Source organism: Equus caballus, chromosome 3 (genome assembly GCF_041296265.1).
Source record: "Equus caballus isolate H_3958 breed thoroughbred chromosome 3, TB-T2T, whole genome shotgun sequence".
In the NCBI taxonomy this organism is placed as follows: domain Eukaryota; kingdom Metazoa; phylum Chordata; class Mammalia; order Perissodactyla; family Equidae; genus Equus; species Equus caballus.
Genome location: NC_091686.1, coordinates 67408048 through 67427191, shown reverse-complemented (window position 1 = coordinate 67427191; position 19144 = coordinate 67408048). Strand labels below are relative to the sequence as shown.

At 39.5% G+C, this 19144-nt stretch overlaps 1 protein-coding gene across 14 annotated transcripts in view; it reads left to right on the top strand.

Annotated features, from left to right (window-relative positions):
* Positions 1-14918, top strand: part of MTHFD2L (methylenetetrahydrofolate dehydrogenase (NADP+ dependent) 2 like) — a 143078-nt gene extending 128160 nt beyond the window's left edge. For 13 of the 14 annotated variants that reach the window (XR_011437086.1, XR_011437088.1, XR_011437085.1 and 10 more), the window contains one exon: positions 13314-14918. Coding sequence is in view for 9 of the 14 variants with exons in the window: in XM_023637975.2 (XP_023493743.2) it covers positions 13314-13426 (113 nt within the window). In the remaining 5 variants the exon portion in view is untranslated. The remainder of the gene's footprint in view (positions 1-13313) is intronic. The other variant, XR_011437084.1, reaches the window with a different exon arrangement.
* The last annotated feature ends 4226 nt before the right edge of the window (positions 14919-19144 follow it).

The window sequence follows — 19144 nt, the reverse complement described above, 5'->3', positions numbered from 1 at the left end:
TTGGAGATCTAATGCACAGAATGGTGATGACAGTCAACAATATACTTCAAAATTGCTAAGATGCTAGATCTTAAATGTTCTCACCACAAAAAAGAAATGATAATTATGTGACGTGATAGAGGTATTAACTAAAGCTACAGTGGTAATCATATTATAATACATAAATGTATCAAATCAACAGGTTGGACTCTTCAGACTTATACAACGTTATATATTAATTATATCTCAATAAAAAAATTTTTAAATACCACAGTGCTCAGGATCTTAGTTAGGTTTAGGCTGGGACACATTGGAGAGGGCCATGGGGATGGGCCTCTCCTTCCTGCTGCTTCCTGGTTCTCTGCTCCTCAATGTCCTGGCTTGACCTTTGGGGCCTCTCATGGGGTCCTGTGTGCTGCCACTGCAGGGTCCCCTGCCATGGATAGGCCAGGAGTTGATGGAGCCAAGAGCCCTTCCAGAGATTGGTCACCTTGCCCTATAGGCCACAGAGAGACACAGGGCCAGCACTAGCTGACTGAGCTACTGCAGAGAACAGTTTTCATGATGGAGTCTGTGCTTGAACTGGGAGAGGCTGTGTGAAAGGAAGGGGGTGATCCTAGGGAGAGAGAGAAAGGAAGCCCCTAGCCCAGCTGCCCTGGGACAGTAAGAGGAAAGAGAAGTCCCATACCCTGAGCTAGTCTGTGTGCCTACTCTCAGGACCTACAACCTGCTCTTTTCTTAAACTGCACCAGGAATGGAACACCCCCTAGCCTTGGAGGGAACACAACAGCTGAGTCCACCCCCTGCTAGTGATTTTTTCCTGACCCATGATTCCCAGCACAGCGGAGGCCCAGGGCCTTTCTGTCCCCTCATAGCAGCCCTTTGCAAACAGAGCTGAGGAGGCCAGTGGGAAGGGAAGGGGCTGCCCACAGCCCTCTCAGGAATTCCTGGAGGCCAGAGCAGGGCTGGGAGAGGAGGGGCTGCAGGAGAGGGTGGGGGGATGCTATGTGTCAGGCATTGTTTAGGCCCTTGGGATACAACGGTGACCTAAACAGGCAAAGCCTTACCCACAAGTACTAACGTTCTGGTGGAGAAGACAGATAACAAACAAATGCACACATATCCATATATTAGGCAGCATTTGGTGTTACAAAAATAAAATGAGAAGGGGGGCTAGGGAGTTATGGAGTGAAGTTGCTTAGAAAGGGTGACCAAGGAAGGCTAAGTGCTGAAGTGAGGGAGAGAGCCTGTGGATATACGGGGAGGAACATTCCAGGCACATGGAGTAGCACGTGTGAAGATTTTGAGGCGCAGCCTGGCTGGCGGCTTTGATGAGTGGCCATAAGGCCATTGTAACCGGGACAGAGTAAGTAAGGGGAAGAATGATGGGAAGGAAAGTCAAAGAGGTATCAGCAGGGGTGCCACATCATGTAGGGCCTTGTAGACCACAGAGAGGAATTTGGATTTTGCTCTAAGTACAATGGAAAGCCACTGGAGGCCTTGGGACAAAGAAATAACATTTGACTTGATTTTAACAGAATCACTCTGGCTACTGAATGGTGAATACATCTTAGAGAAGTAAAAGTATAAATAGGGTACCACTTAGGAGGCTATGGTAATTATCCAAGTAAGAAATTATCCCAGATGGGGCATGGGCCAGGGTGTTAATATGTGAAGATGTTAAGGGATGGTTAGATAGTAGATAAAATTTAAAAAGAGAGTTGGGATGATTGGCTAAATGATTAAATATAAAGAAAGAGAAGAATCAATTATGACTCCAAGAGTATTCGCATAAGCAAGAGTGAATGCACTTCCAGAATCCTTTTGAAATGAGCCTGAAAGGATTGATGAATTTCTCCTAAGTATGTGCATATAAGGCAGAGAGTGGGCAGAGGTGGAGAGAACAGCAGATCAAAGGCAAGAAGGAAAAATTACAGAAGGCCTAATATACTCAATAGTAAGCCCAACATTGTTTGTTGAATGAGGAAGTATGATATAGTAAACAATTGTGAACTGTGCCCCAAATAGCTGAAGCCTTAACTTGCATTCTTCAAAAGAATCTCCACTGGACAGGAAATTTCTCCTACAGTGAAAGGGACTCTATAATTTAGGACTCTCTCTGGTCAGAATTATTCCTCAAAATTCCAACCCAGTAATCAAGACATGAGTACAGAAGACTGTCTGGAATTACAGAGAAGCCCAGTACCATTCTTCTAAGAAACTACTAGAAATGGAAGTAAAACTCCAGTGCTTTCAAACTAGTTTTTCATCTATATTTTCTCTTCTTTTACTATAGTCCCTTCCAGGTGTCTTGTGTATGCCTGGTCCTCTACATCTGACACCTGACAGTTACTTTTCACTCCCTGCTCTTTTTCTGTTATGTCCAACCTTTCATAAAAGACTACGATTTGGAGTCTGATTGACTTGGGTTTGAATCCGAGCTCTGTTGCTTAAAACAGTTATGATCTTAGGCGAATCACTTCCCCTCTCTGAGACTCGATTTTATCATCTGAAAAACTGAGATAATAATCCCTATTTTATAAAGTTGTTATGAAGAGTAAATGAAATAATCACCTCACATGAATTAACATATGTGACTTGCTGAGCAGAATGCCTGGCAGAAAACAGTGTGTGTGTGTGTGTGTGTGTGTGTGTGTGTGTGTGTGTGTGTGTGTTTGTGTGTGTGCACATTATTCACCTTTTCTCTTCAGTCCCGCTGCAGTACTAATCTGGAAATATATAACTTCATGTTTCAGTTACCAACCTGCCTCTCATTCCTTTTCTGGCCTCAGCTCTCTTCTGGTCGAGTCTGTTTTTGACCAACAGTCATATGAGTCAACTTTAAAGCACTCATGCTTGTCCCCATCTTCTCCAAACTCCTATAGCAGGTCTCCTCTGCCTTATTCATTTTGCTCTTAATCCTGTATGACCTTGCATTTTTACCTAGTTGTTCCCAACTAAATTGTATGTGCCTGTCAGGGAAGCTCCCTGTCCTACATTTCTTTTGTATCTCCATCCCACACCAAGTTTCAGTCTTCTTAGTCATACCATTGGTCATTTGTATGCTCTTCCTCTGTGCTTAGAAATCTTGAGTGTTATTTACTCTTACATTACAGGAGTAATTCCTTAAGGTTGCCTTAGTGGGAAAAAAAAAAGCTCCCACTCAAGGTAGCATCAAACAGATTATTAATCTACAACAACCCAGATCCAGTAATGATACACCCATTAAGTCATTCATTGATTTACTCAGCACATTTTTCTCACTTAGCACACATTTGAGGTATTGCGGATATAGCCGTGCACAAGATAGAAAAAAAGTCCCTGCTCTCATGGGACTTATATTCTCCAGACTATATGTCAGAGTCAGCTTCTTTTGGAAGTAATTTTGGCACTATTTTCTCCCAAGTGTGTGTTTGACAAGATGGGAAAGTAAGAGCATATTACCAGTTTCTAAGGAAATAGGACTGTTTTTGAACTATATCACTTTTAAAGAACTATTAGTCTGTGATATTGTAAAGAATCAACTTAAAGTGACTCCCCAGCAACTCAGTTTTCAGTTATTCATTTAATTTGAAGATATGTGTCTCAGTTCAGACTGCTACACCAAATTACCATAGACTGGGGGGCTTAAACAACAGGCATTTATTTCCTACAGTTCTGGATGCTGGAAGTCCAAGATCAGGGTGCTGATGAGGACCCTCTTCTGGGTTGCAGGCAGCTAACTTGTCGTCGTATCCTCACATGACCCAAAGAGCCAGAGAGCTCTCTGAAGTCTTTTTTATAAGAGCACTGATCTCATTCGTGAGGGCTCCACCCTCATGACCTAATCACCTCCCCAAAGCCCCACCTCGTAATACTTCACATCAGAAGTTAGGACTTCAATATATGAACTTAGGGGGGGACACAAATGGTCAGTCCATAACAATATGGTTGATCAGTGTGACTCAAAACATCAACTTTTTGTGGTAGATGACTACAAAGTAGCCCCAATTCCAGCTTTAGGAAAAGGGAAGACTTAACACTTTAACCCAGAGGTGGTCTCTTCCGAGCATTTTGAAAAAGTTGATGGAAATTTACGAAAGCCTCTGTTAGAGAGACTATTACTAAGACTGTGGTTATAGTGCCCACACATGTCATTTGAAACAGGTAGAACCACTGATGGTCACTATGAGATCCCTGTCAGCAGTGAGCCACTGCCTCCATTGTTGCTTACAACATGGACAAAATGCTTATTGCGAAGCCTTGGGCTTTGAAATCAGGTCAACCTTTAAAGACTTTCTTTTTAGTAGAATGTACCTAAGATTGAATGATCTACCTTTATAGAGAAGAGTTAAAGTTGAAGCATAAAAAGGATATCTGTGGGAACAAAAGAAGGGCCTGGTGTCTTTCTTCTTTTACACTTAATGATAAGGGTATTTTTGTAGTTATTTCTTGGGGCCCCATATTAAAATACAAATAGCGATCAGAGGGAAATTTTATCTCCTAGTATCTCGGGTTGGTTGGCAGATGGCAGATGACTCAGGTCAAGGCCCTGCCAAGACATTGGAGGAGGACTCCAAACAGCCTATCCAGTTTACAGATTTGCCACTCTGTGATAGAAATGTTCAGTGGCTTGAGGAGAAAGGATTGGGGAGAATGACAGGAGTCAATGATGATTTTGTTTTTTTAAAGAAATCATGAAAGGGAGATATTTTTAGTCATTTTGATAGAGTACTAGAAATATCATAGCAGTTTTCCCTACTCCTGCCTACCGAAATGGAAACTGGTAATGATAACTGACACCATCCATGGTCAGAAAGGAGGTTCCACTGATGGGTCATAGACAGAGTTCACAGAAAGCAATTTCAAACTTACATCAGGTGACTGATTTGCTATTTGGCTCCATGTATGCCTTCTGAGAGGTATGAGTGGTATTTTTAGGTATTCAAATCTACGAGGCAGGTAGCTGGATATATATAGATTTGATCTAATATAAGGAGAAAAGTAACTAAAGCAAAAAACAAAATAAAGGCTTAGCCACCACACACATATAGATAGCATGGTAAAGAGATGAGGAAAGTCTTTGTAAGTACAGCTCACCAACCCAATGAAGCCAACACAATTTGTAAAGGAATGTGGATAAGAGTCTCATATTCTTGTACCATTAGGGCATTAATCCTGTCTGTCCCACAGGGTGGTGTGATAATGAATGTCTTAATATATGCAGAAAACTTGTAGAAACCCCAGGAATCAGGCAACCAGATAAATGCAAAAGAAAGCATTGTAAGTTGCCGCTGCGGCACCTGAATCTTTGTTGCCTTCTGAGAGTTGAGTGGTGTGCCATTACTTGTCAAGGAGCACTTTACTCTCTCTGGCTCATCATGCCCTTGTGTCATTTTTATATCAACAATTTGAGAAAGTTGAGTGTTTTCCATAATACCTCTTGAGTCATACTATTTCTCTAGTCTTATGCCAGTCAGGTTTTTCTGGTTGTTATTTCATGCACTTCATTTTCCTGAAGCTTGTCTCCCCTTCATTATAGTGTATATGTTTGAGAGGTCATGCCTAAATGGACTGCATTTAGAAGCATGGGAAAATTCTCTAAGCATTTAATTTAGACAATTACATGTGTATACTCGGAGGCAGAAATTCACATGAGAGGAACAAGAAATTTTTCTTCTGCTGTCTTGTCACAGATAAGGAATCATCCCTTTTTCTTTGGGGGAAGGGAGTGGGTTTTAAAAATGAGTTGTAGCATTGTTGGAAATCTAACATGGGCCATAGAGTACTTCCTTAAAAGTGACAGAGAATTGGAAAAAATATAAAGGAAATAAAACAATGCTACAGTAAGTTGAGACATCAGTTCCTCTTCCTCCACCCAAAAATAGATTTATAAATCTCAAATATATTCTTTGACTTTGCTAGAATATATAATTTCCAAACAATACTAGCAAAATTAATTCTATTTATGTACATCTGGAAATTCGATTATTGGAGACCTTTGGTGTTATATATGATGTATTGAAGTGGAAATTCACTATCTGTCTAAGAATTAGCGAGTCTTCCTAACAAAGTATCTTAGATGAGAGTTTGGATTATTAAGCCAGGCCCTGGGCACCTGGGAATGTAAAGTTTCCAGAGGCAATGATGACAGAGCACATAAGCCAGAGACTCCCTGTCATGAAGCAGAGTTGACGGTGCCAAATCATTAATGATCACATACTTCTTCCTTTATTCTTATGTAGGTTATAAAAGGGTATTTTAATATCCCTTATGCTGCTATTAGTATCCTTCATGAGCAGTTTTTCCACACCTTGTGACCGTGTGTCACCCCTGGATTTTTTTGAGGCACACACGTAAACTGAACACCTAGTTTCTTCCATCATCCTTGTCATCACCTCAGATGTTAAACCTGAAATGATCTCTGCTCCAGACCTATTGTTCTTATCCTGAATTGAAAAATGGTTGTCTTCAAGTAAGAATAATGGAAATGATGTCAAGTCATTGATGTCTTAATTCTTCCCTTTAGAAATCTGAAGCCAATAGCATGAAAAAAGTAGCCATCCACACTGTGAAGAAAAGGGAGCACAGCAGATTAGATATATATTCCAGGCAGAAAAAGGATTTCTTGGATAATAATTTAATGACATGCAAGAACCTGAAACATGAAAATACAACATGAACTCCTCCTTTAATTTTCTTCTGAAAATTATTTAGCCATACACATTTTGCTCTCTAATTTCTCATCTTGCAAAACTGGCTATTCCTTCATATATAAATAACCAAATTTATTGACAAAAGACATTTTTAAAAAAGCTTATTTACCCTGAACACAGTAATTACAGCTGCTATCACCCAACCTAAGTTGCCTGACCCCTCACCTCGTGGTCATGCAGCCCATGACCACCTCCCCAGCCTCATCCTGTCTATTCTCTGTTTTCACCATGTGCTTCGGTCATAATGAGCTTCTTTCGGCTCCTCATTGCATTAGATTGATTGTCAGCTCCAAACCTCTTCGCCGTTACTATTCTCTATGTCTGCACTGCATTCTCTCCTTCTTTCTTACCCCCTTGGACATCCATAAGATCTTGAAGCTTTTCTGTCAGTTTACAAATATTTCTCTGACCCCCAAATCTGATTTCTATTCCTCTTTGAGGTGCTTGCGCAAGAACCAGAATTTATTCCCATCTTAGCACATCTCATTTTACGTACTTACTTTTGTGCCCCAGATGATAAACTCATTCCATTAGAGAAATGTGCAGAGAACAGTTTGTCTCCCCATTTGATTTTATCCTGCCTCAGAATATATATTTTTTTTCCAAATTTAAAAAATACTTTAACCATTGCTCTTAGGTTGATATCCAAAATTTTTAACGTTGAGTGCTAGGCTCTCCATGAGCTGGACTCCTCCATGTCGTGCCCTGCAATGCTTCCTCCTCACTCCTGCCTGTTGACCCCACTGGCCTTCTTGCAGTGTTTCCAAGAGTTCATGCTGGTTTCCACGTGAGAGAAGCTTCTTTCCACCTTCATCACATTGTTCCCCCTACCAAAACACTGTCTGCTCCTCGCATTCCATTTCACCTGGAAAAGTTTAATTTATCCTTCAGGTTTCTGAACTTGGCATAGATAAATGCCACATGTGTACACAGTGCTCAGGCTCACTTAGGTCCTCCTAACATTCACAGGGCAGTAAACATTTCATTTGTAGCACATTTCATAGCATTCGCTCAATTATTATTTAAGTAATTATATTTGTATTATATATCTCCCAACTAGACTATAATTTCCAAGGGACAATGACTATGGCTGCCTTTCTCAAGAAACATTTGCTATGAATCTATCTGAGCCAGTTTGTAGCGTGTGTGGGAACAGTGAATAATTGAGTTAGGAGAATATGCAAGAGTTAGGAAACAACTAAGAAGGATGCAGGGCCAGATAATGAAAGATCTTAATTGCCATGACAAAGAACTGATATTTTATCCAAGAGACAGTGAAGAGTCAGCAAATGTTTATAAACTGAAATGGCCTAATCTGTGTTTTAAGGAATAAATCTGATAGCAGGTTATAGGGCTGATGTGGAAGAGACCAGAAACCAAGAGACTATTATAGTAGATTATGAAAAATGACCGCACATATCTTCTGTCCCCATATGCACATCCCCTTGGCAATGTGACTTTGCCATTCTTCCTATCCCAAGCCTTTAACCTTGAGCTTGACCGTGTGACTTGCTTTGACCAATGGGGCATGAGCAACTGTGATTCAAGCCTTAACATATGAGGGTTTGCCTGGGACCTGACTGAGGCCACCATGTGAAGCAGCCCTACCGAAGCAGTGAATTTCCACCATGTTTTAAACCTCCTCCACACTGTTTATATGTGTAACACTCCCCCATCCCACAACCACGATAGAAACCTCTCTCACATCAGCAGTGATTCTCAGTGGTGCATACTAGAATCTTGAGGTGAGAGGAGACATATGTAGTCGGACTGCGTTTCTCAGGAGATTCCAACATACTCTCTGACTACAAATTGAAAATCATTCTGCTAAATTTCATGGATCAATGAATGAACAGTTAACTCAGCTTGAGGAACTAATGGGCACCACAAAGGAAGTGACATTTAACTAGTGCTGAAAAGGAAGACTAAATATTCACCAGGTGAAGTGGGGGAAGGGTCTGTCAAACAAAGAGAATAGTAGGTACAAAGAGAAATCTTGTATCTAAAATGACTGATTTTAAATGGTCATCTCTTTTCTCACTGTACAACTGAACATAGACTCTCTAACATTCTAAATCATGCTATCACTTTCAAGGAAATCTATAGGAATTCACTTTGCAGGAGAGGTCATTCAAATAAATTGTCATGATAATTATTGCCTTTCTTCAAAATATTCTTATTTTTGGGAACCTGGTTTAAACATGACCACATCATTTCCATCTAAATCTCATTCCTCAGGGCAAGTTCCATGCAGATAACAATAGAATCTGATGATTGCTTTATTTGCCTCCGTTCTCAAACAGTTTCAGTAACTCTAAAACCACTTTATGAAATTCACTTTATGAAATTCACTTTATGAAAGTGAATCTAACCCTGGTTTTGTGATACCTGTTCATGAACCTCTCATGAAAGTTCTAATATCAATCAAGATCTAACACCTGACTCTCATACATACAGAACTTTTGGTGTTTTCCTTAAAACAGGCACACACTCCCTCATATCTAAACACACAGTAAATAAGTCTGTGAAGGAAATTACTGCCTTAAAATGCTTCTGTATTTCTTTTCAGTGGATCATATAGAACACCTTTTCCCCACATATAATAAGATTAATCTTTAAAAGCATCATCTTTTACAAGCACATGCAAACCCTTGTCTGCCCTCAGAGAAAGACCAGCCAATGAAAGGTTATTCTGGTGATGTAATGCTTGCTAACTTACTCTCTTGCAGACATTTCAGGGAAGATGCTTTTCAGAGCATCAGACATCCTCCAACTTTCTTGAAAAATCACTTCTGTATTCTGATCCTTTTTTTTTTTTAACTTTTTATTAAGATTATGATAGTTGACAACCTTGTGAAATTTCAGTTGTACATTATTGTTTGTCAGTCATGTTGTAGGTGCACCACTTCACCCTTTGTGCCCTCCTCCTACACCCCCTTTCCCCTGGTAGCCACCAATGAGTTCTCTTTGTCTATATGTTTAACTTCCACCTATGAGTGGAGTCATACAGAGTTCGTCTTTCTCTATCTGGCTTATTTCACTTAACATAATACCCTCAAGGTCCATCTTTGTGTATTCTGATCCTTATTAAACAAAGAATACACTAACACTAGCCAGCATCAGATAAATTTATATATCTTTCTTAGACATAGAGGCTCATGAAAATCAAATCAAAAGGAACAGATTACCTTATATGTTATTTAAAGTCAAATTCATCACAGTCTGCTTCTTATGACTATGTATAAACTGCGTTTTCACATCTGTCTATAAAAAATATTTGTAACAAGTATTTGAATAACCAGGTGTGTTCACAGTGATATCATAAACTTCTGCCTAGTGAGTAACTTACAAGACTCCATTGATGCCACTAAGTGCTTATGAATGTCCAGAGAAGCCCTAACCGAGGTGGGGTGAAGAGCCATTACACGTCTCTTATGGATATGAACTCAAATTCTGTGAAGTGATAGGCAGGACGGGATAAATACGTGTTAGTTTCCATCAGTGAAGTGTGCGAAAACGCAGGCACCAGCTACAAATTTCAGACAGGTATTACTTCCTGCAGTAGCCTCTCCCGTTCCCTCGTCCTCCACCCTAAAGCTCACTTTTTGAGCAAAAGAATGCAATAGTAAGCATGTTGGAAAAAACATAATTTGGTAAGGGAAGGTCATGATACCTGAGCACCCCAGTGGTTTCATTTATCCAATCTGATGCCCAGAAAGAAGCCAACTCAGACTGCTAAGCCATCTGTGTAATTTACAGTGTTGGATATAATTCACAGATAGTGAGCTATGAGTACTCATAGTAAAAATGTAGAAAAATTACTATATTGGAACTTTTTCCTCTTTGTTTCATTTTTCAGACTATCCTCCTAATCATTTGAGAAAAATGAGCTAATTTTTGGCATATGAGCCTTTCTTGGGACTTTTCTACTTGTTCAGGTCATGGTAATACAGATGCATCAGGAGGGGGTAGAATTTTGCAATCATAGCACGTTTCAAACCTGGCTCTGAATAATGTCTCTACCATATAGGAGAGTAGTAAGATGCTCAGAGAACCATGCTTTCTTCACCTACTAAAATGAAATAATAATTAAATATTAATTATTAAAATAATGTGTATAAAGTTCTTGGCAAAAAGAAGGTACTCAATTGATAGTAGCTATGGTTATTATTATTTTTTCCATATACACATAATTCTAAGCCACTTTACTTTTCAAAGTGGAAAACCAAATTCTATAAAAATGATTATATACCCATAACAGATTCCCTGACATAACCGATTTTATCCACCTTTTGATTATGAAATAAACTATTTCATTTTCCATTGAAGATTTAGTTTGTACTTGACTATTAATTTACCATATTACTGAATAGTCTTTTATTTTTATCTGTTAATATTTCAAAGTCAGTGCTTTATAAATATGTGATTTATATACTATCAGTGTCAGTGGTAGTAGTATAGTACATTTCTTCCAGAGACCTGCTGAAATTTTCCAAGGCATTGCTCCTCCAATCCTCGAGAAAATGTCCTGGAAGGCATTGTTCATGCCATTGAGTTGGCTTATTGAAAAGTGAAAAATGCAGTTTGTCACCCTCAAGCAGAAGGAGTAGCTTGAGTTTTTCATGAAATTAGCTTGAACCAAATTGTTTTGATACTGTTTGTATCCAGTCAAAAGCACTGAAAGATTCCTACAAATTGATTTTAAATTTTGAATTTCAAGGGCTATTTAATTCACTTTATCAAAACTGACTGCCTAAAATGCATATGGAGAAATTCTAAGATTTAAAATGACAACCACCGCCACCACAAAGACTTGGTTTGTGCCTTCTAGGTGTGGTGACTAGTTAAGGGAACAGACAGCAGAGCATCTTAAGTTCCATAATGGAGGTAGGTATAAAGTTCCTGTAAACATTTAATTCAGTGTTGGAGGGGGAACTTTTGAGCAAAATTACAGACAGGTGACACTTTATTAGCTTCTAAGAAATAATGAGGATTTTCTTATTTGGATAAGGTAGAAGAGTATTCCAGGTGGAAGAAATAGCCAGAGCAAAGGAAGGAAGGATTGAGATAATTCATAGCTGTTTATGAAATAGCTATTGACCTCAGTGAGTGTTTCTACAGCAGAGAGCACATTGGATGAAAGTATGGCACGGGAGAGGGCATGCTTTTGGAAAACTAAAATATTACCTTCCAAATCACAGTATTCTTATCTTTTCTTTGTTACATACCATGAGAAGATTCATGATACACACTGGATAGATTTTTTTTTTTTTTTTGGTGATTTCTTCAAGCTTATTTCGACTTTTCTTCAAGTAGAAGAATATTATTCCTTTGCTTTTCCTATAATTTAAAAAATTTTATTGCAATGTACTACTACGCTTTAAGGTAAATGTAAATTTTACAAACTATATTTTAAGAAAGCATTATAAATTATACAAAAATAATACTTAAATCTAGAAAACATCTGTTGGTTTTGATTCATGCAGAAGCATAAATGAGCAAACTTGTAAAAGTTTATACATCTAAATGTAAAACTTATGCATCTAAATAATATGTGATTAATAACGTCAGACTACAAGTTAAAGAAGTATTGTCCATGCTAACTTTGTAAAAGAGTTATCTGGGAAAACCTCCTTGTTCTTACTCACACGGTAAAACGCTAACCAGCAGGTCTGTGCACGGAGCCATTCAGCTGTGATAATGTGCGTGTGAAATGTTCGTAAATAAAACTTGCTGAAAGTTCTCTGCCATTTCCTTTGAGTAGATTTACTGAATAGGAAGTCTTCATACCTTAGAACAGGACTATGTGTGTATATGCTCAGTAATTCAAATAAGTTTGATGATTTTTATTAGACTTGCACTGGAATGTTTTATCCACACATACATGATGCTATTGGTATAACAGGAATATTCCACTGTAATGAATGGTGTCTGCTGAACTGTCTATATCCTGTCTCTCTTTTGTGACCAATATCGTGCATTTTAGAAGTAATTAACTGGAATTACAGGTAGTTGGGTCAATGAGTTATAGATTTTAATCATGGAAAACTAACTGAGCTGCACACAAAACCCACAGTTTTGGACTCTGTTTCCTTTCTATCCACATTAGATAACACACACAGCAGTGTTTCTCTAAGTGTGTGTGTGTGTGTGTGTGATAGCCCACTTCATTCTAAAAATGATTTGAGGCTGTTTGAATTATATGGAATGTAGAAGAATCCTCTATACTCTGTTAAAGTAAACAAGGGGGCCCTTAGACTGAGGTGGCTGTAATGCTGTGGCAGCCTACATAGCAAACCAAAATCTAAGCCTGTAAATGCCTCAAGGTTACCATATTGAAACCTAAGGACAACCAATCACAAACAGCCAACTAGGCTTTAAGCTACAGCAGATTGGTAATTTCCTTACTTTGCTTCCTCCTTTTCTCTATAGTAAAGTCTCTCGCCGAGTTCCTGTCAGCAGAGTGCCCCTAACCATTTCCGGTTTGGTGGTGCCCAATTCTAATCAATAAATGCTCAAATAAGCTCTTAAAATGTTTAATATGCTGCAGTTTATCCTTTAACAGTTCAGTATGTTTAAAAATTATGACATTCTCCGAAAAATTTAAAAGTAAAGAATACTTTCTATTTCCTCCATCAGCCGTTAAGAGGAAGGCTGGTTTTATCACTCCAGTTCCAGGAGGCGTCGGACCCGTGACCGTGGCAATGCTTCTGAAGAACACCCTTCTGGCGGCTAAACAAACCCTTTACTAGATCACGTGAGAGAGCAAAGCAAACTGAAGTCATGCTATTTATTTATTTTGGCAAAGGGCAAAAACCTTTATATTTTACTAGAAAGCTATTTATTTCTACATTGTATTTATTTTTTCATGGATGGAATCATTGTGGATCAGATGATTCACACAACTTTATGCATTTCCTGCTAACAGTTTTTCAGTTTTAGGAAAAAAATCAAAACAATTCCAGTGAAAACTTTGGTAACAATTATTTTGTGGATGATATTTGTTCATAATGTTAAAACAATAAAGGGCTCATAATAAATGAATATATTTTTGAACCAATTAAACATCACATACAGTATGTTTTCAACAAATGTTTTGTCAGCCAAATGAGCACCCATGTAAAATGTAATTTAGGTTTTGCTACGAGCATGCTCAATTTTTATATATTTTATGTTCTATATCATATGCTAAAAAAGAGCTTACTTGCTAAAAGAAAGATAAAATATTAAAAATAAAATCTTGACCTCATATATCTCCCAAATGCATCCTACGGGCCATCCTGATGAGAAATGATGCTCTATTCAAGGAAAGAAAAACATACAGGGGAGACAAAACCTGCAGTGCCACTTGGAAATGGTGACGTCAAATTCTGGCTGACTGCTTGCTACAGTAAAAACGTAATAAGAATATGTTAGGCTTACATGTAATTTCTGTGTTCTTCTAGAAAAATATTTGAACAATACCTTCCTTGAGGAATAATAGAAAATCCAAACACAAGCAAAACAAACTAAGGTTGTGTTTTCCTACAAATATCAGAAAAATATGATATAGTATGAGCAAGTACTTCATTAAAGAACACATGTTGGGGCTGACCCCATGGTGTAGTGGTTAAGTGTGGCACACTTTACATTGGTGGCTCAGGTTCCTGGGTTCAGATCCTGGGCGTGGACCTGTACCACTCGCCAGCCATGCTGTGGTGGCAACCTACATATAAAGCGAAGGAAGATTGGCACAGATGTTAGCTCAGGGCAGATCTTCCTCAAACAAAAAAATAAAGAAAGGGAAGATTGGTAACAGATGGTAGCTCAGGGCTAATCTTCCTCAGCAAAAAAAAGAAAAGAGAAAGAACAGATGTTATGTTTGTTCACAAATTCAGAAATCTAATAGAAAAATATGACACAATGTGCCAAAGCTAAACCTTAGGGTATGACTAAAAATCCACTGCTTTGTTGCCCACAGTTCTCTCTTCTGTTATGGCATTGGGTTCCCAAAGTAGATGCCCTGTTTCTCACACAAGTTAAATCAGGAAATACATGTGAGTGCCAGTTGAAGGCTATTTTGAGACTACCCTAGGCACATAATTGTATTGTTTTCATGCCCAAATCCCAGTGTGTTTATTACCAGTAATGATTCTCACCCAATGCATGTCTGTATCAGTGTGTACTCTTGATAATTTGTGTGAAAATAGACTACTGTTTATAATTAATAATATTTCAACTGCATAATAAAAGCAATTTGAAGAACACCTGTCCTCTGTTTCCTTAAGATATCTGTAAGATTCTTTGTTCATGTATTTGTTATCTGTTTCTTTACAACATGCTGGGGAAATGTACAGGTTTCTCAAACATGAAAGAAAGGGTTCTATAGCCCATCCCACAATCAGCCTAGACCAATCTTTGTCTCATAACCCAGACAGAAGTTTCAATTCAAAGCTCCCAAATTCGCAAAACAAACAAAATGACCCAAAATATATGTACATAGGAAAGGTGAAGTGTGTAATTTTGAGTCCCCTCACCCCCCAAGGTGCAGGAGGAGTGATTTTTGGAAGATTTTTGCCCCCTTGGCTAGGCTAAAATTCAGGGGTGAGCCTTTCCAGAGACTAATTAAAACGCTGTAAAAGAAAAATTATTTTGACATTTGTTCAAAACAGTAAGGAAGACTTTATTCTAGACTATTGCAAAGGAGTCGAGACCATTGCAGCAGTAGAGGAGATTGAACTCAGCCTGAATACAGCAAAGGCAGCTGTGCATTTGTGGCCAACGAGCAGAGCGAGGAGATCAGTGGATGGAAAATTACTAAGAGGAGCTTGACTAGACTTCAAAAGTAGGGGGTCTCTTTCTAAACTAGTTTACTAGAGTCGTGCTAAACCCAGGCCAGTTATCAAGGGTCGGGGGGTGAGGGACTTGATCAGATGTAAAGGGGGAGAGGATTCTTTATAAACTGACTTATCAGGAGTCTTTGCTAAAACTGGGCTCAGTGGGCCAAGTCCAGCCCTTGTCAAGAAGAGGACTCAGAGGAACCTGACTAAAGTTTGGTCACGGAGGAAGCCTTTGTCAACACGTAAAGGAGATAAAGTTGGTTCGTTGGTACCGTGACTTTATTTATGGATATTTGGGGTCCATAAAAGACAGACATGTGATGGTCTGGTGGAGGAGCTTTGAAGAACTAGGTTTCCTTGTCCTCCAAGTGTCTGGAAAAGGGCCTGAAGAATGAACGGAGATTGAACAATAGTATGAAGATATGGAGGTGAGAATGAGCTTAGTATATATGTGTGTGTGTGAAAGCAAGGATTACAGTCAGACTAAGGTGAAGTGTGTGTTGGAGAGTGGTGGAAATACAGCTGGATAAGTTTGCAGAAATAGATTAGAGAAAGCCTGGATAAACCAGAGTTTGGATTGTATTTAATAAGTTCTGAGAATTGTGGTTAGAGCCCAGAAGATGTTATCATTGATGAACATGAGGAAGTTGTAAAGGGAAGCTGATTTGGAGAAGAGATAAAATGTTCAGTTTAAGACATGTTGAGGTTGAGATGATGACATAGTAGATAAATAAAAGTCCTGATGTAATATCAGTCTGGGAAGAGAATAAGAATTCATGGCTAGTGATGAGAATTTAGGACTCATCCACATGTATTAACAACTAAATTTCTGACCTTGTTGACCATTATACACCCTGTGTCTTTACACATGTTCAATAGTTATAGCTATCCTTACTTGAGCACCTATCATGTGCTAAATGCTTTACTTTTTTTTTTTTTTTGGTTATTGACAATCCCCATTTGATAGATGAGGAAATTGACCCTTAGGGTTATTAAAAAGCCTCAGCCTAGGCAAATGGATAGCAAAAGTGGAACTAGGATTCCAACCAAGATCTGTTGAGATGATGTGAGCCAGAACTCACTCTCTTTTCACAACACACCACTCTGCCTCCCCTCAGTGCCCAGCTCCCACCTAGAATCCTTTCTCTTATTGCTATATGTTTAAATTCTACTTGTTATTTAAGATTCACCTCAAATGAAACTTGTCCATGAAAAAACACTGTGAGAGTTTGACTAAGCCCCACCCCTGAACTCTCATAGCCCTTTATACAGACATCCACGGCAGTTATCAGTCCCTACCCAGTACTGTAGTTATGTATGTACTTTCCTCAGCTCCTTCCAGTTCCCTGGGGTCAGAGTCCATGCATGATTTGTCTATTTGTTTTGCAAACATCATTACACCCAGCCCAGTGCCATGGATGTTGTAGGCATTCGATATTTTGTGAATGAATGGCAACTGAATCCATGAGAATTACAGAATACTTATAGAGAGAGATAAGCAATGGACTGGTGACCATTTCCTGCCCATGTCCAGCAACAAATTTTGATTGAGTTAGTGAATGAGCAAAAAAGAAAGGAAAGGAAAGGAAAAGAAAAAAAACAGAGGGGAAGCAGAAGAGAAAGGAAGTCGAAGGAAAAAATAAACTAAGGGAAAGAGAAGGGAGGGAGGGGAGGCAAGAGAAGGGAAGACACTTGTAGAGATGCTTATGACTAGAGGAGAGAGATAAATAAATTAAGATAGAAAAAGTGGTAGGAGGGGAAAATAATAGTGGAGTGCCACAGCTCTTAGCCTTCTCCTTTCTCACTATAAACTGCTCTAACATGTAGCAAGAATGAGTAGAGCCAGCCCTGATGGCCTAGCAGTTAAAGTTTGGTGCTCTCCCCTCCGGCAGCCCAAGTTCAGTTCCCAGGCAGGGAACTGAACGTCTGTCAGTTACCATGCTGTGGTGGTGGCTCACATAGAAGAACTAGGACTTACAACTAGAATATACAACTATGTACTGGGGCTTTGGGGAGGGAGAAAAAAAAAAAGAGTAAGATTGGCCACGGATGCTAGTTCAGGGTGAATCTTTCCCAGGAGGAAAAAGAGAACCCTCCCAAAAAAGAATGAGTAAAGATGTCAGTGAGGCGACCCTGCAATACCCGTCTCCCCCATTCTTCAGGATTGAGGAAAGGACTTTTTGGTGAGAGACTGAAGAAGTGAAGGCAGGAGACTCTCCCATAGAGAAATGTAAGTGGCCTCCATCAGTATGAGTCCCAGAGGAAAAGAAGCATTGGGGATGATTAGGGCTATTTTCTGGTATAAACCTTAAGCTAAAGTGGTAGATGAGTTTCTATATTATGTGGCCCAATTCACCAGAGTGGGGAAACGTCTAGAGAGATGTTTCCATTTCTCTCAGCCCAAATGTGTGTGAGAGCCACACTTTATTTAATATTTAGATTATTATGATAAAGATAATTTATTTAACGCTCGATTTTAGGAGATAATTAAGAGAATTCCCCTAGATCAGTATACTGACTCCCCCCAGAGGGCACAGCTGGAGAAATGGAAAGGGCATATGATCTGGAATCTGAACACAGATTCAAGTCCCGACTCTTCATTCTTTTGAGTCTCCATTCCTCAATTATCAGATGGGAATAAAAATAAGGCCTGTAGTTTATTTCTTTATTCACTCAAGACAGAATGAGTATTTACTCTATGTTAGGCACTGGAATTTTGGGGGCCAGGATTACTGAAAATTTAAATATGCATGAAAACCTTCCATAAAATGCAAAGCACTATGCAAACACCAGTTAATAATTATCACAAAATGGTTGTACTTCTGTGTCACAGTGTTGGAAATAAAGATATTTAACATTAGTCCTGGCATCAACCTCCAGAAACTGCTGTTACCGGACACAAACACAGGTTCTTTTACCCACCACACAAGAGGGGCGAAATAAAACTGGAACGCCAGGCTTATGGCAAGGAAAGGGTTTTTATTATTATTATCAGACGAGGAGACGGAAGCTAAAACTCAAATCCACCGCCTTAAAGGAAAAAACGTTGGGGTTTTTATTTGAGGTTTTGGCGGGGGGCGGGGGGGTGGGGGGCGTATGTGGCCTTGCAGGTTGGCGCCTTCCCCTCCGCCTGCGTTTGCCCCTGTGAGGCTGCTGGCGGATGGAGAAATAGAGGGACTGGCAGGTGGGTGTCCTTGTGTCCGCCTCCTTTGCGGATAGTGGATTCTGGCGCCAGGAAGCCCAGGAGTTGGGGTCTGGGAAGCTTCAGCTTCTTGATATCCTCCAGGCATCAGTTTCCCTGTAATAAAACTTTAAGGCCCCGTAATTAGCTCAGACTCCAGCGTGAGCCCAGCGTGGGGCCACCTGGGCTTTGAACAATTTGTAACTTCTATTTGCCTTGTGCGAGAGGGGGAGGTTAGTGCCCTGATCTCAACATTAGCTTCTGGCATATGTGAAGCCAAAGGTTAAAGAAACTATTGACATAGGAATGTAACTAAAGAAGCAGGGAAAGGGAGGGGCTCAGTAGTGCCAGGGGTCGGATGACCAGATGGCCCCAGACCCTTGGCTGCCTCTGCGTAGACAAAAGTTTCGGATCTGCTGAATGCAACATTCCTGAGGAATCCAAGCAAACATTGGTTATTTTCTTATCAG